Raw genomic sequence first — 16,861 nt, 5'->3', positions numbered from 1 at the left:
CAGTGCAGAGCTGCTGCAGGAGCCCACAGCACAGGGGTGAAGGTGTGTCTGAGAGGCTGAGCTGCACACAGCCAGGGCATCTGACTGGAGCGCAGTGCTGGAGCTGAATCGGACAAGGAGCTGAGAATAAAGATCTTGTGGGAAACAGGGCAAGAGCTGAAATCACTGGTGTGAGCTTTCTGTAACGTTTTTGGGGAAATATTGCGTTTTTGGGGAAATCATGGGGCATGAGTTGGAAATCAAGCTTCATGGAGGTACAAAGGGGCACTGAAATAGTGGAACAAGTGTTGAAAATAAGGATTGAGGGGGAAACTGTGTACGTGCTAACAGTGCAGAGCTCAGTGCCGCTGAAGCCCACAGCACAGACATGAAGGCACATCCATCTGCTGGAGCATTTCCTGCCTGGATCTGATGGAGCAGAGCTGGATCTTAAACTGAGGTGACAAGTTGCAAAGATTCTGGGAGTAAACATGGGGCACACGGTGTGAAAACTTCACTTTCAGACAGTGCAGTGCAAAGCCAGAGTGTTGCTTTACTCGAGTATCCAACTCCTGGAAGTGACATGCACAGCATGAGGTGTACCTTTCCAGAACTGAGCCAAAGTAAACGTGCAAGCAGATGGCACGTCCAGTAGCTGGAGCTGTCACAATGTAGAGCCCCTCTTCCACAGACTGTGCAGCATCCGTAGTTGGGGCAGATCTGAAGCTGAAATGCAAGGCATGCCCTGAAAATACAGATCTTGACATGAGGTACAGGTCATGAACTGAAATGTTGGATCTGGGGGTGAATGTGAGATGGGGCAGAGGTGGAAATGCAGCCACCAGCAGAGCTATGGGAAGCCAGAGCTCTTACTTGGTGTGAACAGCATCGGGATTGGAACTGTGGGGACAGAGCTGGAAATGTGGACCCTGGGGAATGGTGGGGCCACAGCACCCCCGGATGCAGCTCCTGCGCCCAGCTGCTGTGTGCATGTGGAGCTGGCAGCTGCCATGCCTCTGCCAGGGCTGTGCCCAGCAGGAGCTCTGTCTGCTGGTGGATGCCTCATTTCTCGGCACGATTGCTCTGGGTGCTCCCTGGGCAGTGCCAGGCTGAGGATGGCACAGTTGAACCCCAGCAGCTGCTGCCCACTGTTCCAGGGAGCAGCAGCACCTTCAGCCCAGCCTGAGGATACGCAGGGACTCTGCTGGATGCAGTCCCCAGTGCAAGGTCATGCCAGGGTCCAGGCCTGGTGCTACGCAGCTCCACCAACCCTTGGGGTTCCAGGCATCTCCATAATAAATTTAAAGATCGTCTTTTGTCAACTTAAGGTATATTTATTCAAGTGCATCACTAATGTGCATGGCCACTTCTGCAGCACATGAGATGGCAGTTTCACACCCACAGCTGTGCAGTTATCCCTGGGCTCTGCAGCCGCGGGGCTGCTGCTGCTCAGCTCCTCCTGCCTCATGGACTGCAATGGAAACCATGCATCCTTGTGTTTGAATTTGTGTGAAACATGAGAGTCCTGCTGCAAGAAGAAATGCTGGGAACACACTGCATCAGGCAGATAAGTGCAAGGGAATGGGCCATACAGCTTCTGTGAATGAAAGGAGAGCAAGTAACAGCAATAGTCATATAGCTCACTGGACTAATGTAGTTAACCTATAAATTCCATCACGTTCCATAATACATTTCATTCAGGTTACTAAACCAGAACTAAAGCTTCACTGCAAAATAAAACTGCATTCCATAGAGGATGCATTGCACTTGCTGACATGCTCCAATATTTTGGTTGCTCTCTCTGCTGCTGCAGCCTGAAACACCCACAGCTGCCCAGTTCCTTCTGCTCCGGTGTCCTGTGGCAGGAAGGATGCTTCCTGCTATAGGTCCTTGCTCCGGCACTGGAACAAGTTTTCCAAACTCTAAGTTCAGTGCTACAAGTCAAGATTGTAGCTGTGTGACTAAATTTGATGTTTGTCCCAAAACTGCATGCAGTGTACCTGAATCCAGGGCAGGCTGAATAGGACTCAAATACATTCTCTGAAAATCTACAGGGCTTGCACATTCTTCAGCTTTGCACAAGTAGCCAATAGTCTCTGCAGGGATGAGCAGCTCAGGGGCGAGGGTGCACAGACTGTCACTGCTGGCCTTGCTGTCATCCTGTGGAACGAAGCATTTTGATGCAGGTGCAGCAAGGGCACAGGGCTACAAGTTACCTAAGCAACAAGGCTGGAGCTGCTCCACATTCCTATGTCCTTTGGGAGCGCCTGGGACAAAGCCCAGGAGGGGGACTCAGGGGACACAAGGCTGTGGCAGTGCTGTGAATGAGCTCCCTCAAACAACCGCACAAAACAGCCAGACAGAATAAAGCAATGACTTTTTGTGATGCTTCCATGCTGCCTCCAGAATCCTCTGAGCGTGCTGATGGACTCTGCGGCTGCTGAATGGTGCGGGGGAGTGCAGGGCGGGGGGGGAAAACTGTGAACTTTACCTCAGCAGATTTTAGCACAGAGTCTGCCACACTGATCAGGAGTGTAAGACACTCTGCGACCACCTCTTCTATAGACTGTGATTGCGTTGAGTCCTCTGGATGTGTCACAGGAGACGTCACCACTACCACATCCCACCTCGGGAACAGCCTGCTCGGGATGTTGTGTGCCACCACCAGGACTTTGATTTCCTGGAGAAGAGCACTGAGTGGAAAGGGATGAATTCTGTCCTTAAGAACAGCAAGCAGTTTGTATCATCACATTCATGTTTCATAACCCAAGCAATGTGTGATCTGCACTCGGTGTTGCCTGAGCACAACGTGCTGTATATGCTGCACACCTCCCACCCTGGCCCTTGGGCGATGCAGATCACCAACAGAAGCTTTTTTCCAGTTGTGCTTTAACAGCTGTGCAAGGGTCTGAGCAGACTTGGTGGATGGGAGGGTAAGAAATGAGCAGAAAAGCAGGAGGGATTTAGTGAGCAAATGGAGGTATTGAATACTACTGTGCCCATGGCACTCAGAAGGAGAATGAAAAGTCGGTGTCATCGTACCTAATGTTCTGTTTAACTTGAAAGGAGCTGCCTACCACTTCTGTTACAATTTTCTTTCAGCAAAGGCAATGGGAACCACTTACCTAGGACCCTGATTTTGGACAGCAGCGAGAGCTCGGATGAGAAAATGTATTGTGCTACTGCAAGACTGCAGAGGAAAGGGTAGAGTTCTTATGGAATTGCGTATTATAAAATACTATCTGAATAAAAAATAATTCTTCAGTATCCATTCCTGTAAATAGTCTTTATCTTTGAGACCCACGCACTGAGGACAAAGCATGTTCCCATCATGCCTGACAGAACACAGCACTTCATGCTGTCACATCCCTCCCTGCTCTGGGACAGTTCGCTTCAGTACTGGGGGCAGCAAATTCCAGAGGAAAGCTGCCGAGACTCCACACCCCTCAGTTCTTAGTTCTCACTTTAAACCAGTGTATGGAGTCAGAGGTGGTCACATGTTTGCAGTCAGCTGCATCTGAACAGCTACGTTTGTACAAAGCTGAATTGAGGCCATTGGATCCCACTGAGAATTCCTTCAACTTACTTCCACTACATGAAGAACATGTCTGGAACTGAGAAGCAGCAGCCCTGAAACTCGTTCTCTTGTGTGGTATTCTGATGCATCTTCAAACAATTCTTTGTGATAACCTTGTTTCAAAAGAAGTAGTTTGTTACAACGCTCACAGTGGGAGTTCCAGAGGATCAGTTCTCTGTTCCGGGTGCTCAGATTTACAAATTATGCTTTTTTTATTCAGAAGCATTAAAGTCTCTCTTCAGTAGGAACACGAGGATTGCTTCTTGAAGCATGCAGCACTACAATTTGTGTCAGCTCCTAAGTCTGCACCCTAACCTCACTAAGTGTAGCTGGAGTCCAATTTTTGTTGGCATTCATTGAATCACAAAATGATGAGTCGGAAGGGAGCTCTGAATGCCATGTGGTGCCACTGAGCAGGGACACCCACAACTCCATCAGTGCTCAGAGACCCGTCCAGCCTGACTGTGGCTGCATGCGGGGATGGGGCACCACCACCTCTCTGGACACCTTGTGCCACTCCTTTACTCCAGAGGTGCAGCTACATCGTTGTTGCTGTGGATGCACTGCATGCGGGCCCCAAGCATGGAGCACTGCCACAGTTCTGCATGTGCAGCTGAATTCCTACCTCTCCCCGACATTGGCACCAGCTCATATAAATGCTCTGGGAAAACAAACAAAACAAACAAAAAACCAACTCCCTTAATGCTCCTCACAGGCAGAGCCACCCACCTGCCACATCCTCTTCCGCCACCTCCTCGCGCAGCCGGGCCACGACCATCAGCCGCTGCAGCGGGACGCGACACTGCGGGCAGAGCACAGCGCGCACAGCTCAGCGCAAAAGCCGCCGCGGCCGCAGCCCGGCCCGCCGCCCGCCCACCTGCAGGGTTCGGCGCAGCCGCCGCCGCCGCGCGGACAGCAGGTTCCTCCGCTCCAACTCCAGCGGCTCCGAACAGCCGCGTCGCACGGCCGCTCCCGTCTCCTCCTCCATGGCCGGGCCGCCGGTGGGGGCCGCGCTGCGCTCGCGGAGCCGAGAAACGGCCGTTGTGCCGCGCGCCAGGGCCACGCCTCCGGCTCGGGCAGGTGCAGCGAGTTCCGGCAGCCACGCGGGGCCCTGGGGATGGGTTGGTTACCGAGCTGAACGCGTCGGCGGCACAGCCCGGCCGTGTTTCTCCTCTCGAGGACGAGATGCACCTCCAAGCACATCCGTTCTCCTGGCGGAAGGCTTTAACGGCGCTGCACCGCCCGTTCCCGGCCCACTCTGGAGGAGTGTGTGCCACTGGGCTCAGCGCCGCTCATCCCATCGCTGCGCCTCGGCTGAGTTGCTCCGGCAATATCAGCCCCACCACCTGCCAGCATACTGCCATCAGCGCAGTCCCGTGGGAACGTCAGCAACCCCAGAGCGCAGACTGCACGCCCACTGCGTCTCGCGGAGCGTGGATGAGGGAATCCGGGCTGTAGGCCGTGCCCCGGGTCGGTTGTGCACCCTGGTGGTTACAGGGGCTACAGCGCAGGCAAGCCGCGTGTCTTACGTACGGTTACAGAAGCGTAAATAGGAACAGAATCCAGATGTCCTAAGTGCCAAGTAGTGCTTTAACCCCAAAAGTCATAATTATATACTTGGAATAACCAACACCGCGCTCCCGCCTCAGCTCGTTGTGCTCAGCTTCGTGCATCCAGTTCAGGTCTGCGGCTGTGCCGGGTGCTCCTCGAGGGAAATGAGGGATGCATTAGGGATAAGGGTCTGTCTTCTTAAATAAAACTTACAAAGCACTATGAATTACATTAATCCTCTGCTAATTATTATTATTTACACCAATTAACATTAGTTGATGTCATCTGGGATCAAGCGGCGGACTGCTATGCGAAGTAGGCCCAGAGGAAGACCCCTGCACATATGCTCAGTATCAAGTTGATGTTCAGGACGTGCTTCACCAGTGGGTTCTCCTCCAGGGAAGCCATGGGACACTCGGGTTTGGCTGGCGCCACGTCCTCAGGGTTCTCCTGTCTGCGTTCCATCCCACAGAGCCACAGGAGGCTCCTCACCAGCTTTGAGTCCTTCTTGGTGCCAGTCGGACCTACAGAGCCAGCACAGAGCAAGGTGTAAGTGTCACCAACAGCAGATCCCAGATCTATGTCAGTATGGCCCTGCACAAAGGGTTTTGATGCAGAAGTGCATCCTCACTCTTCAGACAAGTAAGCTAGCTACACTGAGGTGTGGGAAACCCTTCAAATAACATCTATTTGGGGCTGTATGGTCTATTTCTTTCTTCCTTGGAGATCTGAGCTCAAGCTCTGCTCTTCCCAACATTTTAGGAAGCAGTAACAGCATCAAATCTAAAAGCCCATCTCTAAGTATTTGGAGCCCATCAGCTTCCTTTGCCACGTGCATACTTTGTCCAGTTAGGGTTACTCCACATTACATGTGTGAAAAGCAAATTCTCCCAGCTTTGGGCTGGATTGGGCCATGTGTGACAAAGCATCTTGCAACAAGAATGAGACTTCTCAGCACTGAGAGATCTGCACTTCACTTCCTCATTACCTTACTGATCTTTTCCTTAGCTTTTTATAGACCAGAGGAATACACAGCTGCATAGTTGCATAAACAGTGTCCCAAGCCTGGCAAAAACAAGTGATGGTAATCATTGCTGGAAAATGCAGAATGAGTTGCTGTGCATGTTTGTACCTAATACCGACAAGTACAAGTTTTAAAAAATGTAAATCCTCCTTCACTGATCTGTCAAGAACTCCGCCCAGGGCTCTGGGTTCTCCCTGCTGCTAGAGTCCATCAGAAAACATCACTGAAAAACAGAAATGGAATTTCATGAAAGTAACTGTGTTTTTCCTCCACCCTCCCCTTTCAATCAGTTCTCCTTGCAGCAGGTGCAGGCAGCACTAGGCTCTAGGCAGGACAGTGGCATGGCTTTCTGTATCCCATCCAGCTCCTTCTTGATTTCAAGCATATGTAATGCCATCAAGAGATGGAAAAGAAGCTAAACTTTTGCTTAGGCGAAACTGTCAGGTAAAACCCTTTAGCATGCCCTGAAGATACAGAAATCCAGAGGAAGCAGTTTTAACTGTTCTTGTCTTCAGAGTCTTTACATAATGCCTAGAGTTGTTAATTGTAGGTGTTACTGAGTATGGTGTTGGAGCACTTACATTTGTTATCATTTGTACTATTTTCAGAAGCAATGCTTATATCAATCTGGAGAGCTGGGCGCTCAGCTTCGCGTGCTCCTTTGGCAGTGTCAGGAGAAGTGCTGACCGCTAGGTCTTTCTTGGCTGGAGGATCCCCACGTGTGAACCAGGTAAGCCGACTTATCTGATGGCATGAAGAGTGGTGTTAAACTGCTTTGCGGTCGCTTAAAGGACTGCCTGAGCAGTACAGCAGCCTGCAGAGAGAACACTGTGAGGGGTTGAAGTCTGTTCTCCCGCTCTGCTGGAGCAGGTGAGCGGCTCAGTGCTCCGCTGCTGGCAGCAGAGCGGCGCTGGGTTAGTTTTATCTGCGGCCTGAGAGCTCTTGGAAGGATGGAGGTCTTCGCTTTTGGTTACTGCGTGGGTATTGCTGGATGCAGCCTGAGTGGGCCAGGAAAGGGAGCAAAAGAATGGAAACCGTGGCCAGTGAGGAATGATTCACAGAACGGGGGTTGTTTAGAGAAGAAAAGACAGATGGGAGATAGGATAATTTTCTTCAAATATGTCAAATGCTCATTAAAGAGGAGTGTTCTCGATACCAGTGACAGGGCAGACATGAAGGGATGAGCACAACATGAAGCTGGAAAGATTCGAGTTGGAGAAGAGGAAAAACTTCTGCAAAGAGGGGCAGGATCTTGAACTGGTGGTGCACTTCCCTGGGCACCTCCCTCTGGGGGCTTATGGAAGCGAGTTCACCACGGGTCTTTCAGAAATGCCAGGTTAGTCCTGTCTCGAAGCAAGAGATGCATTGGCTGTATGATTTCTGAAGGTCCCTTCTGGCCCTCCTTTCTGCTATTTACGTTTTTTGTAGACTCATTATGTCTATTAAAAGTAGTCAAACTGGCACAAACCTGTTCCAGAGGAAGTGTGCTCTCTGCCCTTGATTTCTCTTTTCTGCGAGTAAAAATGGTTCCTCACTAAATTAGTAAGAGTTCATAAAGATGACCCAGAATCTGGAATTTCTTGGAAAATAGAGGGAAAAAGCTAGTTTGTTATGCATTAAACACACACGTTTGAACTTAAGAACAGCTCTTTGTAACATCAACTGTTGACCTGTTTCCAGGGTGGAACTGTGGATATGTGGGACCAAAACCTTAAAAGAAAAGCAGCAGGGCACTGGAGCAAAGGAGGGATTGCTGTTACAGGTTGCTACAAGTGTTTTCATGTACTAAGAATAGATGGAAATGCCCATTTCCAGATTATTTATCTCCGCCTCATTCCCATGGATGTAACGTGAGGCGTCCATTCACCAATAAGGGAAGCAACGTGAGGGGTGGACGCACCATTTCCTCTGAGGGGGGCTCCGTCAGCAGGCTGACAAACAGCACGGTGAGCGTGGAGACGGCCGCCAGGACCATGGAGAAGTAGAGGTAGTGCATGTAGCGCAGCACGCCCGGCCGTGTGTCCCGCTCCCCGCACTGGGGCTCGGGGAAGATGAAGTCCAGCACCATCCGGATGACGCCCATCAGCAGCCCGAGCACCAGGCCCCAGAACGCGCCCTAGGAAGGGAGGGTTATTTGCCGGAGCAGGAAGTGTGAGCGCACCCGGGACTCAGGGCTATGGGCTGCCAGGCTTCCTCCTTCCTGTTTGTTTGTTTGGCAGCCTCCCACCCCTCCTTTTCCCACTTGTGCTGTTTTAGCTAGGTGCACTGGTGCTGTTACAGTAGCGTGGTGTCTGCCCTGTATTGGAGACCAGTGGGCCATTCAAGAGGGACGTTTGCATCCCAATGGCTGCTTTAACCACAGGTGCTATCGACTGCCCTCCAGCTAAGTGAAGCCAGGTTTGGGAAGGCTTTACTCCATACTTAGCACCAGGTGAGGAGCTGCAGGCTTTGGATTCCTGGTGCTGTGCTCCTTAAATATGTGCGCCCTCTGGTGCAGATCACACAAATGCATCTAATGAATGGCAAGCAAGGCCCTAAGGAGCTTCAGGCTTTATGAAGGGCACCTTGCAGCCAAGCAATGCAGTCCTCTCACTGCTTACAAAATGCCTGTTGAAAAGCACCAGGAATTCCTGCCTCAGGGATGACTGTGTCCAGCACTGCCTAGAGGGGCTGTTACCTTTTCATTTGCTCGCTTCCAGAAGCAGCCCAATATAAACACCATTGCCACAGGGGGCTGCAGGTAGGAGCTGATGGATTGGATGTAAATGAAGAGCTGCCCACCCTGGCCAGCCTGGACCAGTGGGATCCACAGGATAGAGACCACCGTAAGTAGCAGCACAAAGACCCTATGCAAGAAGATGTCAGTATTGTTAGCTCAGATGTTTCTTTTCCAATTGTCCATCTTGCAAAATTCCTCCTGAGATCACTTGTAACCACGAGGCCTCAGCTTTAGCACTGCAGCAAACCTGTACGCTATGGGGCTCTCAGCCCGTTCTCCCTTATAGTGGATCCCTTGCAACATACCTGCCAACGATCATGAGCTCCCACTCAGAGCATCGAGGCCGGAAGTGTTTCCAGAGGTCCATGGTAAAAATGGTGCTGGCACTGTTGAAGATGGATGTGAGGGAGGACATGAGGGCTGCTATCATCACGGCCATCATCAGGCCCCTGAGTCCTGGAAGCAGAAAGATCGGTGCAGCCTCACTGAGAATCCCAAATAACCACTTGCTGTATGCTGTCCCTCACCACACTTCCATCAAGCCCAGTGTAACCCCACTGAATTACAGCTGCAAGTTTTTCCCTTCTGGCCTTTTCCTGCGCAGGCTGCTCACCTACAGGCAGGAGCTCTATCACCAACTTCGGGTAAGCGATATCAGAACAGCCGGATGGGTTGCCACAGATTTTTTGACAAATCTCCGGCTCTGCGCAAGCCACCAGGTCTGAAATAAGCAAGACAAATGAGAAGCAATATTCATGGGTCACAAGAAACAGTATAGCTGAAAGCTGCTGCAGGAGAATTTGCATTCTGCTAGTTGTAACTGGGAGGAAGTTTTGTCATACTTTGGGACTTCATGCACTGCAAAAGCTGTCTCAGCTGCACAGAATGGACACGACCTGTAGTGGCTGTCAGAGGGAGCAGAGCTCTCCTTCTGCACTGACCTGGGAAGAGGACCCGGCTGATCATGCCCGGCATCACCATCATGAAGAGTGGCAAAATCTTCAGGTAGGAGGTCATCAGGGAGCCTCCCTTGGCGTGTGAGAGGTTTTTAGCAGCAAGGGACCTCTGAACGATGACCTAGAGAGGAAGAAATGCATTGGATCTGCTGCTGGGTGGGGCAGAGCCAGCTCTGATGGTGTGGTTGGGTCATGCACTGCTCTTAGGCACGCTGTGTTTGTTTACATATTCTGCTCTCTAAACTGTTGCAATTTTAGAAAAGTGAGCACTGGGGTGAAGGTGATCAGACCCCTGCAGAGCTGAAAGAGTTTGAGAGTGCCTCACATCTGTATGGACTGGGATTAACAATGAGACACATTCTCTCCTCTTTCTACATTGAAATAATTCACAAAACCTAGTTGTGCTTCTGCAGTTTTGCAGTCTGAGGATCGAAAGCAACACATTTTACTGCATTGCTGTCAGAAATAGTGACTAGCCTAGGCTATGCTGCAGACCTTAGGTCTGCAATCAGAGTCAAACAGCTGAGAACATGTCCTGAAAACCGAGTCGAGGCAGAAACAGTGACACACCTGGTCAGTACACCAGTACCACAGGGACGGGATGGTCATCCCCACCAGCACCCCTGGCCAGGGAAGGTCGGAGTTAACAGGATCCCGGAAAATGTGGAAAGCGTCTTCCCTTGGCAAGCCGCAGCTGCTGTTCTCCTTGCGGGTGCTGGGAATGGCATCAAAGTATTTTGCCTGCAAACCTTCCAGACCGCCAACTTCAACAAAGCCTAAAATAGGTCATGAGAAGTAGTTATCACGTCTTCTGTGCTCTTGTTTTTAGTCTCTACAGTTTGCTCGATAGACGGATAGCTATAGTCTCTATAAATCCTCCACAAGCATTCTTTGAAATCAGGAGTTACTGGCTTGGCAACCGGCCCACGGCAGGGGGTCGGAATGAGATGATTGTTGAGGTCCTTTCCAACCAACTTTATGGCAGTGTAATCTATTCTACAATTTTAATGCTGGGCAGGGGATGGCATCACTTGTAAACCTGTTGGCTAGAGATGATGCTTGTTCATCTTTTATATTACCACAGAACCTACTTCTTCAATTAATTTTTCATGGAGTTCTCGTGCATTTTTACTACTTAAGAACTACTGTAAGATTATTTGATTTGATAAGATTATATGAACGCATATTTCTACAGGAAAAAACATAAAAAGCAGCTCTTGGAACATCAATCAAGTAAACATTTGTAATGACCCAGCATGTCTGTAGTGCTAAAGCTGCTGTAAGCTCAGCAAGGAGGAGCACTCACTGAAGACCATGAGGCTGATGGCACCGACCAGCATGATGAGGGTCTGCAAAGCATCCGTGTAGATGACGGCCGCCAGACCACCTGTGGGAGCAGAGGGCAGTGCTGGAATCTCCTCCGACCCCCTCGGCAGCATCCTGGGGAGCAGCGCCGTGCTGCTCTGCCCGTACTCAGCCATCCCTGCACCCCGTGTTGCAAATCAGAACGAATCACCATTTTGTCACTAAGAAGCCAATGTCTGGTATAAATACTTTATGGGAAATGCATGGAAAAACTCCAAAACAAAGCCCAGGCTGAATATGGAGGAGAAAAAACAGCGGTGGTGGAGGCGATCTTTATGAGCAGCATCACCAGGGGTGAGCGCTGGGAAAGGAGCAACCTTTGTTTGTGTGGGATTTGTGCTCGCTCCGTGCATGGCTTTGTTCCATTTGGCCACTGTTAAGCCCCAAAAGGGCACCCAGGACTGACAATGCTTTTCGCATTACGCAGTTCATTGCTATGTTAATCCCTCATACCCTAAAAAGCCCAGAGGAGGAACTGCACTGGGCAAATGCCAAGAGCATCACTTCTCTTAAGGAGAGACTGCCATGCATCCATATGTGGCGTGGCCTTGTAAGGGGCATTCATGTACTCACTCCTGGTAATACTTTTTAATAGGTGAGTTACCAGTTGCTGTTCTCCCTGTTTTCCATACTCATGGCAAAAACAGATAGGATGTGAAATTCAGGGCCCCTACCAGAAGCATGAGGCTGTTTTGTGCATTACATGCACACGCTGAGCAGGACCTGCTGCGCTCTGACCTGAAACTCAGCCACGCACCTGCTACAGTGTAGACAGCAGTGATTGCTAGCAGGCCTGCCACAGCAATGTAGAGGTCCCAGTGCAAAGCTTGCTGAATGAAGAGGGCCCCAGCATACATATCAACCTATAAACAAAAATTATTGCAGTTGCTAGTAGACATTACCCAACCCCTATAAGCTGGCGATGCCAGGGAATGGACACACAGGGAGTTGCATCACAGTATGATCTTAAGGAGCATCCACAGGACCCCAAGTATGCAGTGCTCCCAGGGATCCGGAAGGCGTGTGCCAGGCTCCTGTCCCACCTGTGCTCCGTGTGCACAGGAAAAATCACAGACAGAGACCTCTCCACTTTCTCCAGCTCGTGCAGTGCTGCACGGTTAATGAGCAGCTCGCAGGGTGTTGTGCAAGGCTTGCTCCTGTTATTCATTCCAGGCACTGCAGCAAAGGGAAGCAGCAATAAATCACGGAACTCTTTCTGCCTGAGCACATACCAGCTCCTGCATTCTTGCTCATCCTGCAGATAGCAGCAGTAGGTGTTTGTGCAGGAAATGAACGTGCAAAGGGAAGAAACTGGGCAAGCTAGCCAGGCATACAAATCTAACAACAATGCATCCACTCAGCTTAACCTTCCAGTGGGTAATTGCTCAGGATGTTGACATCTAGCTTTTCCCTTACTGTAGGGAGCATTCAAATCCTTAATGGGGAAAAACAATCATTGTTGTGTAGCTTCTCTTAACGGCTACACAAGTAGTACCTGGTTCTCAGGTACTTTAAAAATATACCTCTATTTCTGTTAATCCAGGGAAGGGCCAACCATTGCATCATCTTTTCAGTACCTAAAGCAGGGCTATAAGAGAGAAGGGGACAGACTGTAGCAGGGTCTGTAGTGACAGACAAGAGGAAATGGTTTCAAACTAAAATTCAGATTGGATATAAAGAAGAAGCTGTTTGCAATAAGGGCAGAGAGGCGGTGCCCCATCCTTAAAAACACCCACGGTCAGGCTGGACGGGGCTCTGAGCACCGATGGAGCTGTGGGTGTCCCTGCTCAGTGCAGAAAGGGGCACCACATGGCATTCAGAGCTCCCTTTCAACTCAAACCATTCTATATCTCTGTGATCTCAGTCTGGCTGGGTAACACACTCTTCCAAAAACAGGTTGAATTCAACTTCCTACCATTTTTTCCTACTCACTGATATTTTGGTGAAGATATAGATGAACAAGTAGAGAATCGCCAGGAATATCTGGATTCTTTTTCCACCAAAGCGTTTCCGCAGATACTCAGGCATGGTGGTCACCTGTATGGGACAGACATGCTGGAAAGGCAGCAGCACACAGCAGCTCAGCTGGGAGCCGTGCAGCTGCAACTGAGCATGGCTGAGCTCCTGAGCCATGTGGGGGTTTGAATGCCAGAAAGTGACTGATGACACAACGCCCCATTTACTTACTCCTGCTGCTATGTAAATGGGAAGGAATAACCACGCCAGCACCAAAACAGAAAACATGCCCTGCAAAACAAGTGGAAGGGAAGGTCAAAATGCTGCTCTAGGCTGCAGTCAGGTAGGGAGAGCATGTGGCACTTAGGGGCATGGAGACCTGGGGACTTTTCAGGCCCCCCAGCAGCTGGTAGAGGGAGCAGGAGAGCTGCCATGCATATGGAGCCATGCAATGCCATACAGTGCCACACTCACATTCCACTCGTAGGCTGTTGCAGCGATTCCTGATGCAGCTCCTGACCCTGCCAGGCCAATGAAGTGCCCGCTTCCAACATTGCTGGCAAACAGGGATGCACCCACCTGGGAAGAGATGCAGGGGTCAGGCACTGTGTCCCTGCAAAGCTCGGGGTGCATAGAGGGGAGGTGGCAGGGAGACACTGTGCCAGCCAGCTGCACTGGTCTTGGAGAAAGCCAGCATTGTTACTGGGTCTTTGCAAAAACACGGAACACATCTTTCTTCTTTTTGGAGAAATGAATTCTGCATGGACAAAGGTCTCACTGTAACCTAGGGGCACAAGCAGGATAACAACAAAGATACTTACAGGCCACCACACCATCTGTCCCCCGGCCAGAAAGTAGCCTTTCACCGTGCTGCGCTGCGTCTTCCACATGGACTGAGAAAGCAGAAGAGCAGAACAGAGGATCACCATTATCAGCTGCTGCTCAGAACCACACTGAGCACGTGGCTGGTCCCCCAGCAGGAGCCTGTCCTGTCCTCACTCCAGACCCACAGTGGAGGCAAGCAATTTTGGACAAGAGCTGTGGACACCTGCACTTATCAGGAGGAGTGCTACACATTGCATGTATTACGTGTTGACTCCCATTCTTCAGAGATCTCAAATGTTTTCATGTGATATGGTGAGTTCTGCATCGCATGTGGAGGCAGCAGCCATTCATCTTGCCTTGTGACAGCCAGACTGTGCTTCTGCTATTGCAAAAGCCATGCCAGGAGGATGTCCTGCTGCCGTAATTGTATGTGGGGGCTATTTTTAATTTACAAAATCTGCTGGCAGGACCTCACCGCTGACAAACACAGATGATACATGGAACAGCAGTTCCTTCCCGAATGAACAAAACATTATTAGCAGTACTTGGTACTTACACAGCCTCTTCCTCACAAGTGCTCTCAGTACCTCTGCAAACACTGGAGCTGAACAGCCCTCCTGTGGAGCAGTGAGGGCACTTCCCCATGCTGAAGTAGGGGAAAGGACCCGTCAGCTGTGCCCTTCCACTCATGTAGTTGAATTCAGTGAAGTGTGGCTTGATTCAAGCCAAAGTAAAATAAGCTGAAGTCCAAACAGCCATATTCTTCAATAAAACAGCGGTCTGAATGTTAAATGCTTACCCAGAGCCCAACAGCCAGGACAAACACAAAGTACAGCACGAGGATAGTGATGTCTATGGGGCCCAGCGTCTTCTGGGGAAACACATCCCACTGGGGTGTCACCGATGACGGGGTACTGCTGGTGCTCTCCATGGCTCCTTGTGCAGGATGGGCGCTTCCTCTGGGCATAGATCTGTAAAACATGGGCTGTGTGGTTGCAGTACTGTGGCAAAAGGGGAAGCTGCTGACTGCTCCTGAACATCCCCAGAGTGCCCTACTCTGCCCAGCCACAGGATCTGCTCTCCATTACCCTGCTGAGCTGAGGAGATGTCCCCTGGGCCCCACAGCACCGTCACCACCAGGACACCGAGTGCCCGCTCCTCCTTCTGTTCCTTATGCCTGGTCCTCTGGCTACTGCTGCACTTGTAAGGTGATACTTATAAGCTCCCACCTCAAAATGCTGGAAAAGGTGGGGCAGGGAGAGGCGGTGTCACCTGTGCTGGGGAGAGGAGCAGCCCAACAGGTTCTTCCCCTGAGCCCAGCGCAGCGCAGAGACATCTACCTGTGCAATGTGCATGGCTTTCACAACGCTCTCTGGCCTCACCCACTTGTTGATACAGGAAAATGCTTTGACCCTCACCTTCCCAGGTGCCTAAAGAGCTGTCTGAAGTACAAGCAGCCGCTTCCGAGTATTGCTGGCATGGCCAGGTACATAAAGTCCAGGTGTGTGAATAAAGCAGAATGGGAATGGATACATAAAAGCACACTCACCATCCCTACACATCGAGGCAATGTTGCAAATGCACCAGTGATGAAAATGCAACAATTTCACTGGGCAACACTGACAAGTGTCCTGTGTTCCTGCTGAGATCAGCCCCAGCCCAGGTTGGAGTTGTGTTTATGGGAAGGTTGAGCAGTGGGTGGTTTTCAGGCGCAATCCCATCCCCTGCCATACACAGCAAGTGGGTTGTGCCCTGTGGTAGCCACAACCTGGAACTGCAGTGCCAAAGCCCATCCAGAACCACACTCTGAATAGTGAATGCTGAGAGCACAACCTATGGGGCTGCAGAGCCTTTCCTGCGCCTTACAACACGCCCAGGTCCCTCTGCATCTTCTGGGTGCTGCACCTCCTTAAGGAGCGACGTCTGGGCTGGCACTGAGGCTGTGCTGGCACACTTAACTTGGAGAAGAGAAATGCTCATTGGTGTGCCAGCCTCATGGAGCTGCTAACCCCTCTGCCACCTCCCGCTTTCTCTTCTGAGCTCTCATTCTGCCATTTCTAACCAGCCCAAAGCACCTCCCACATCAGGTGCTGTGCACTTCCAGCACAGTCTGCACTGAGCTACCTGAGTTCAGTCCCATGCAGGGCTTGGCTTTATGTTTTCCCTCTGCAAGGCGAGCAGCACCAGCCGTTTCTTGTGTTGCCAACGAGGAGGGGACACACAGATGTGCTGGGGGTGTCCCACACCGAGCTGTGTCTGTGGGTGCCACGCAGAGCACAGGGTCGAGTGCAGTGAGCTCAGCTGCTCCGGCTTCAAATCCTCACTCTGCCACGGCCCAGTGGAAATTTTGCCTGTTTTGTGCATTCGGGTCACAGCGCGGTCCCCCTCGGTTCCTGGCACAGGCGGCAGCGCTTTCCTCGCCAGAGATTGTGAGCAAAGAACATCCGTGGCATTGAAATGCGGCCGCTGAAGCCGGCCTTTATCAATGGTCCGGGGAGACGCAGCCACGTGGGTGCCGAGGCACCGCCGGCACCGTTTCTCTCAATGCCGCTGCAAGGGGATTTTTTAAGGCTTTCCCAGCCCTCTACCCCTCCTACAGTGACCGCCGCTCCCGAGGGCGTCCGCCCCACAGCCGCCCGCAGCCCAGCGCCCCACCGCGAGGTAGAAGCCGGAGGACTTACTGCGCTCAGCTGGGTCTCATTCTGCTCCCTCGCGCTAGGCACCACCGAGCCTCTGCCAACTGACGGGCAGCTTAAATATTGCCAGAGAATGGGGATTTGCCAGCGGAGCTGTTAACAGTGTCACAAGGAACGAGGAGGAATATTTATAGTCAAAGTTAAACTAATTGCCCGAAGTTACTCGTTCGGTCTCCTGCGGCTCTGGTGAGAAGTAGTTATTTTCACTATCAG

General features: G+C 51.1%; 2 protein-coding genes across 10 annotated transcripts; both read right to left on the bottom strand.

Annotated features, from left to right (window-relative positions):
• Nucleotides 1-1,292: 1,292 nt before the first annotated feature.
• Nucleotides 1,293-5,140, bottom strand: TEX47 (testis expressed 47). Of its 2 annotated transcripts, none has more exons than XM_085237920.1 (8): nucleotides 4,748-5,140; nucleotides 4,434-4,667; nucleotides 4,286-4,358; nucleotides 3,566-3,669; nucleotides 3,105-3,169; nucleotides 2,471-2,672; nucleotides 1,980-2,139; nucleotides 1,293-1,880 (listed from the first exon to the last, which is right to left on the bottom strand). In XM_085237920.1, the coding sequence occupies exons 1-8, from the start codon at nucleotides 4,757-4,759 to the stop codon at nucleotides 1,696-1,698; spliced, it is 1,035 nt and encodes a 344-aa protein (XP_085094046.1). In that variant the 5' UTR covers nucleotides 4,760-5,140; the 3' UTR covers nucleotides 1,293-1,695. The 2 variants fall into 2 exon arrangements, with proteins under 2 accessions (XP_085094046.1, XP_085094047.1); XM_085237921.1 differs by having other exon boundaries at nucleotides 1,293-1,576; nucleotides 4,748-5,043.
• A 193-nt stretch (nucleotides 5,141-5,333) lies between these two features.
• On the bottom strand, nucleotides 5,334-16,820 carry SLC5A11 (solute carrier family 5 member 11). 8 transcript variants are annotated; one of them, XM_085237917.1, is made up of 17 exons: nucleotides 16,634-16,820; nucleotides 16,077-16,502; nucleotides 14,752-14,923; nucleotides 13,949-14,020; nucleotides 13,602-13,706; nucleotides 13,359-13,418; nucleotides 13,104-13,208; nucleotides 11,929-12,034; nucleotides 11,113-11,193; nucleotides 10,377-10,582; nucleotides 9,792-9,927; nucleotides 9,464-9,571; nucleotides 9,156-9,306; nucleotides 8,809-8,977; nucleotides 8,032-8,247; nucleotides 6,713-6,875; nucleotides 5,334-5,631 (listed from the first exon to the last, which is right to left on the bottom strand). In XM_085237917.1, exons 3-17 carry the CDS (start codon nucleotides 14,917-14,919, stop codon nucleotides 5,414-5,416), a joined length of 2,064 nt encoding a protein of 687 aa, XP_085094043.1. In that variant the 5' UTR covers nucleotides 14,920-14,923; nucleotides 16,077-16,502; nucleotides 16,634-16,820; the 3' UTR covers nucleotides 5,334-5,413. The 8 variants fall into 8 exon arrangements, 4 of the variants coding, with proteins under 4 accessions (XP_085094043.1, XP_003210713.1, XP_019476333.1 ...); XR_014886864.1 differs by lacking the exons at nucleotides 16,077-16,502; nucleotides 16,634-16,820 and adding exons at nucleotides 6,240-6,354; nucleotides 15,041-15,189 and having other exon boundaries at nucleotides 5,493-5,631; XM_003210665.5 differs by lacking the exon at nucleotides 16,077-16,502 and having other exon boundaries at nucleotides 16,634-16,785.
• Between the last annotated feature and the right edge of the window lie 41 nt (nucleotides 16,821-16,861).

The sequence above is a fragment of the Meleagris gallopavo genome, chromosome 16 (assembly GCF_905368555.1).
Source record: "Meleagris gallopavo chromosome 16, MGAL_WU_HG_1.1, whole genome shotgun sequence".
Lineage (NCBI taxonomy): Eukaryota > Metazoa > Chordata > Aves > Galliformes > Phasianidae > Meleagris > Meleagris gallopavo.
Note: the sequence above shows the minus strand (reverse complement) of the source record. Positions and strands in the feature narration are given on the sequence as shown.

Excerpts from the sequence above, each read along its gene's own strand:
- TEX47 (XM_085237920.1), bottom strand. Across the intron at positions 2,140-2,470 it reads CTGTGCTAAAATCTGCTGAG|GATGACAGCAAGGCCAGCAG; the intron begins GTAAAGTTCACA and ends TTCGTTCCACAG. Across the intron at positions 1,881-1,979 it reads TCAGCCTGCCCTGGATTCAG|TGCCGGAGCAAGGACCTATA; the intron begins GTACACTGCATG and ends AACTTGTTCCAG.
- SLC5A11 (XM_085237917.1), bottom strand. The coding sequence starts at position 14,919 with ATGCCCAGAGGAAGCGCCCATCCTGCACAAGGAGCCATGGAGAGCACC. Across the intron at positions 12,035-13,103 it reads ATATCTTCACCAAAATATCA|GTTGATATGTATGCTGGGGC; the intron begins GTGAGTAGGAAA and ends TTTTGTTTATAG. Across the intron at positions 5,632-6,712 it reads TAGTACAAATGATAACAAAT|GTCCGACTGGCACCAAGAAG; the intron begins GTAAGTGCTCCA and ends CTGGCTCTGTAG.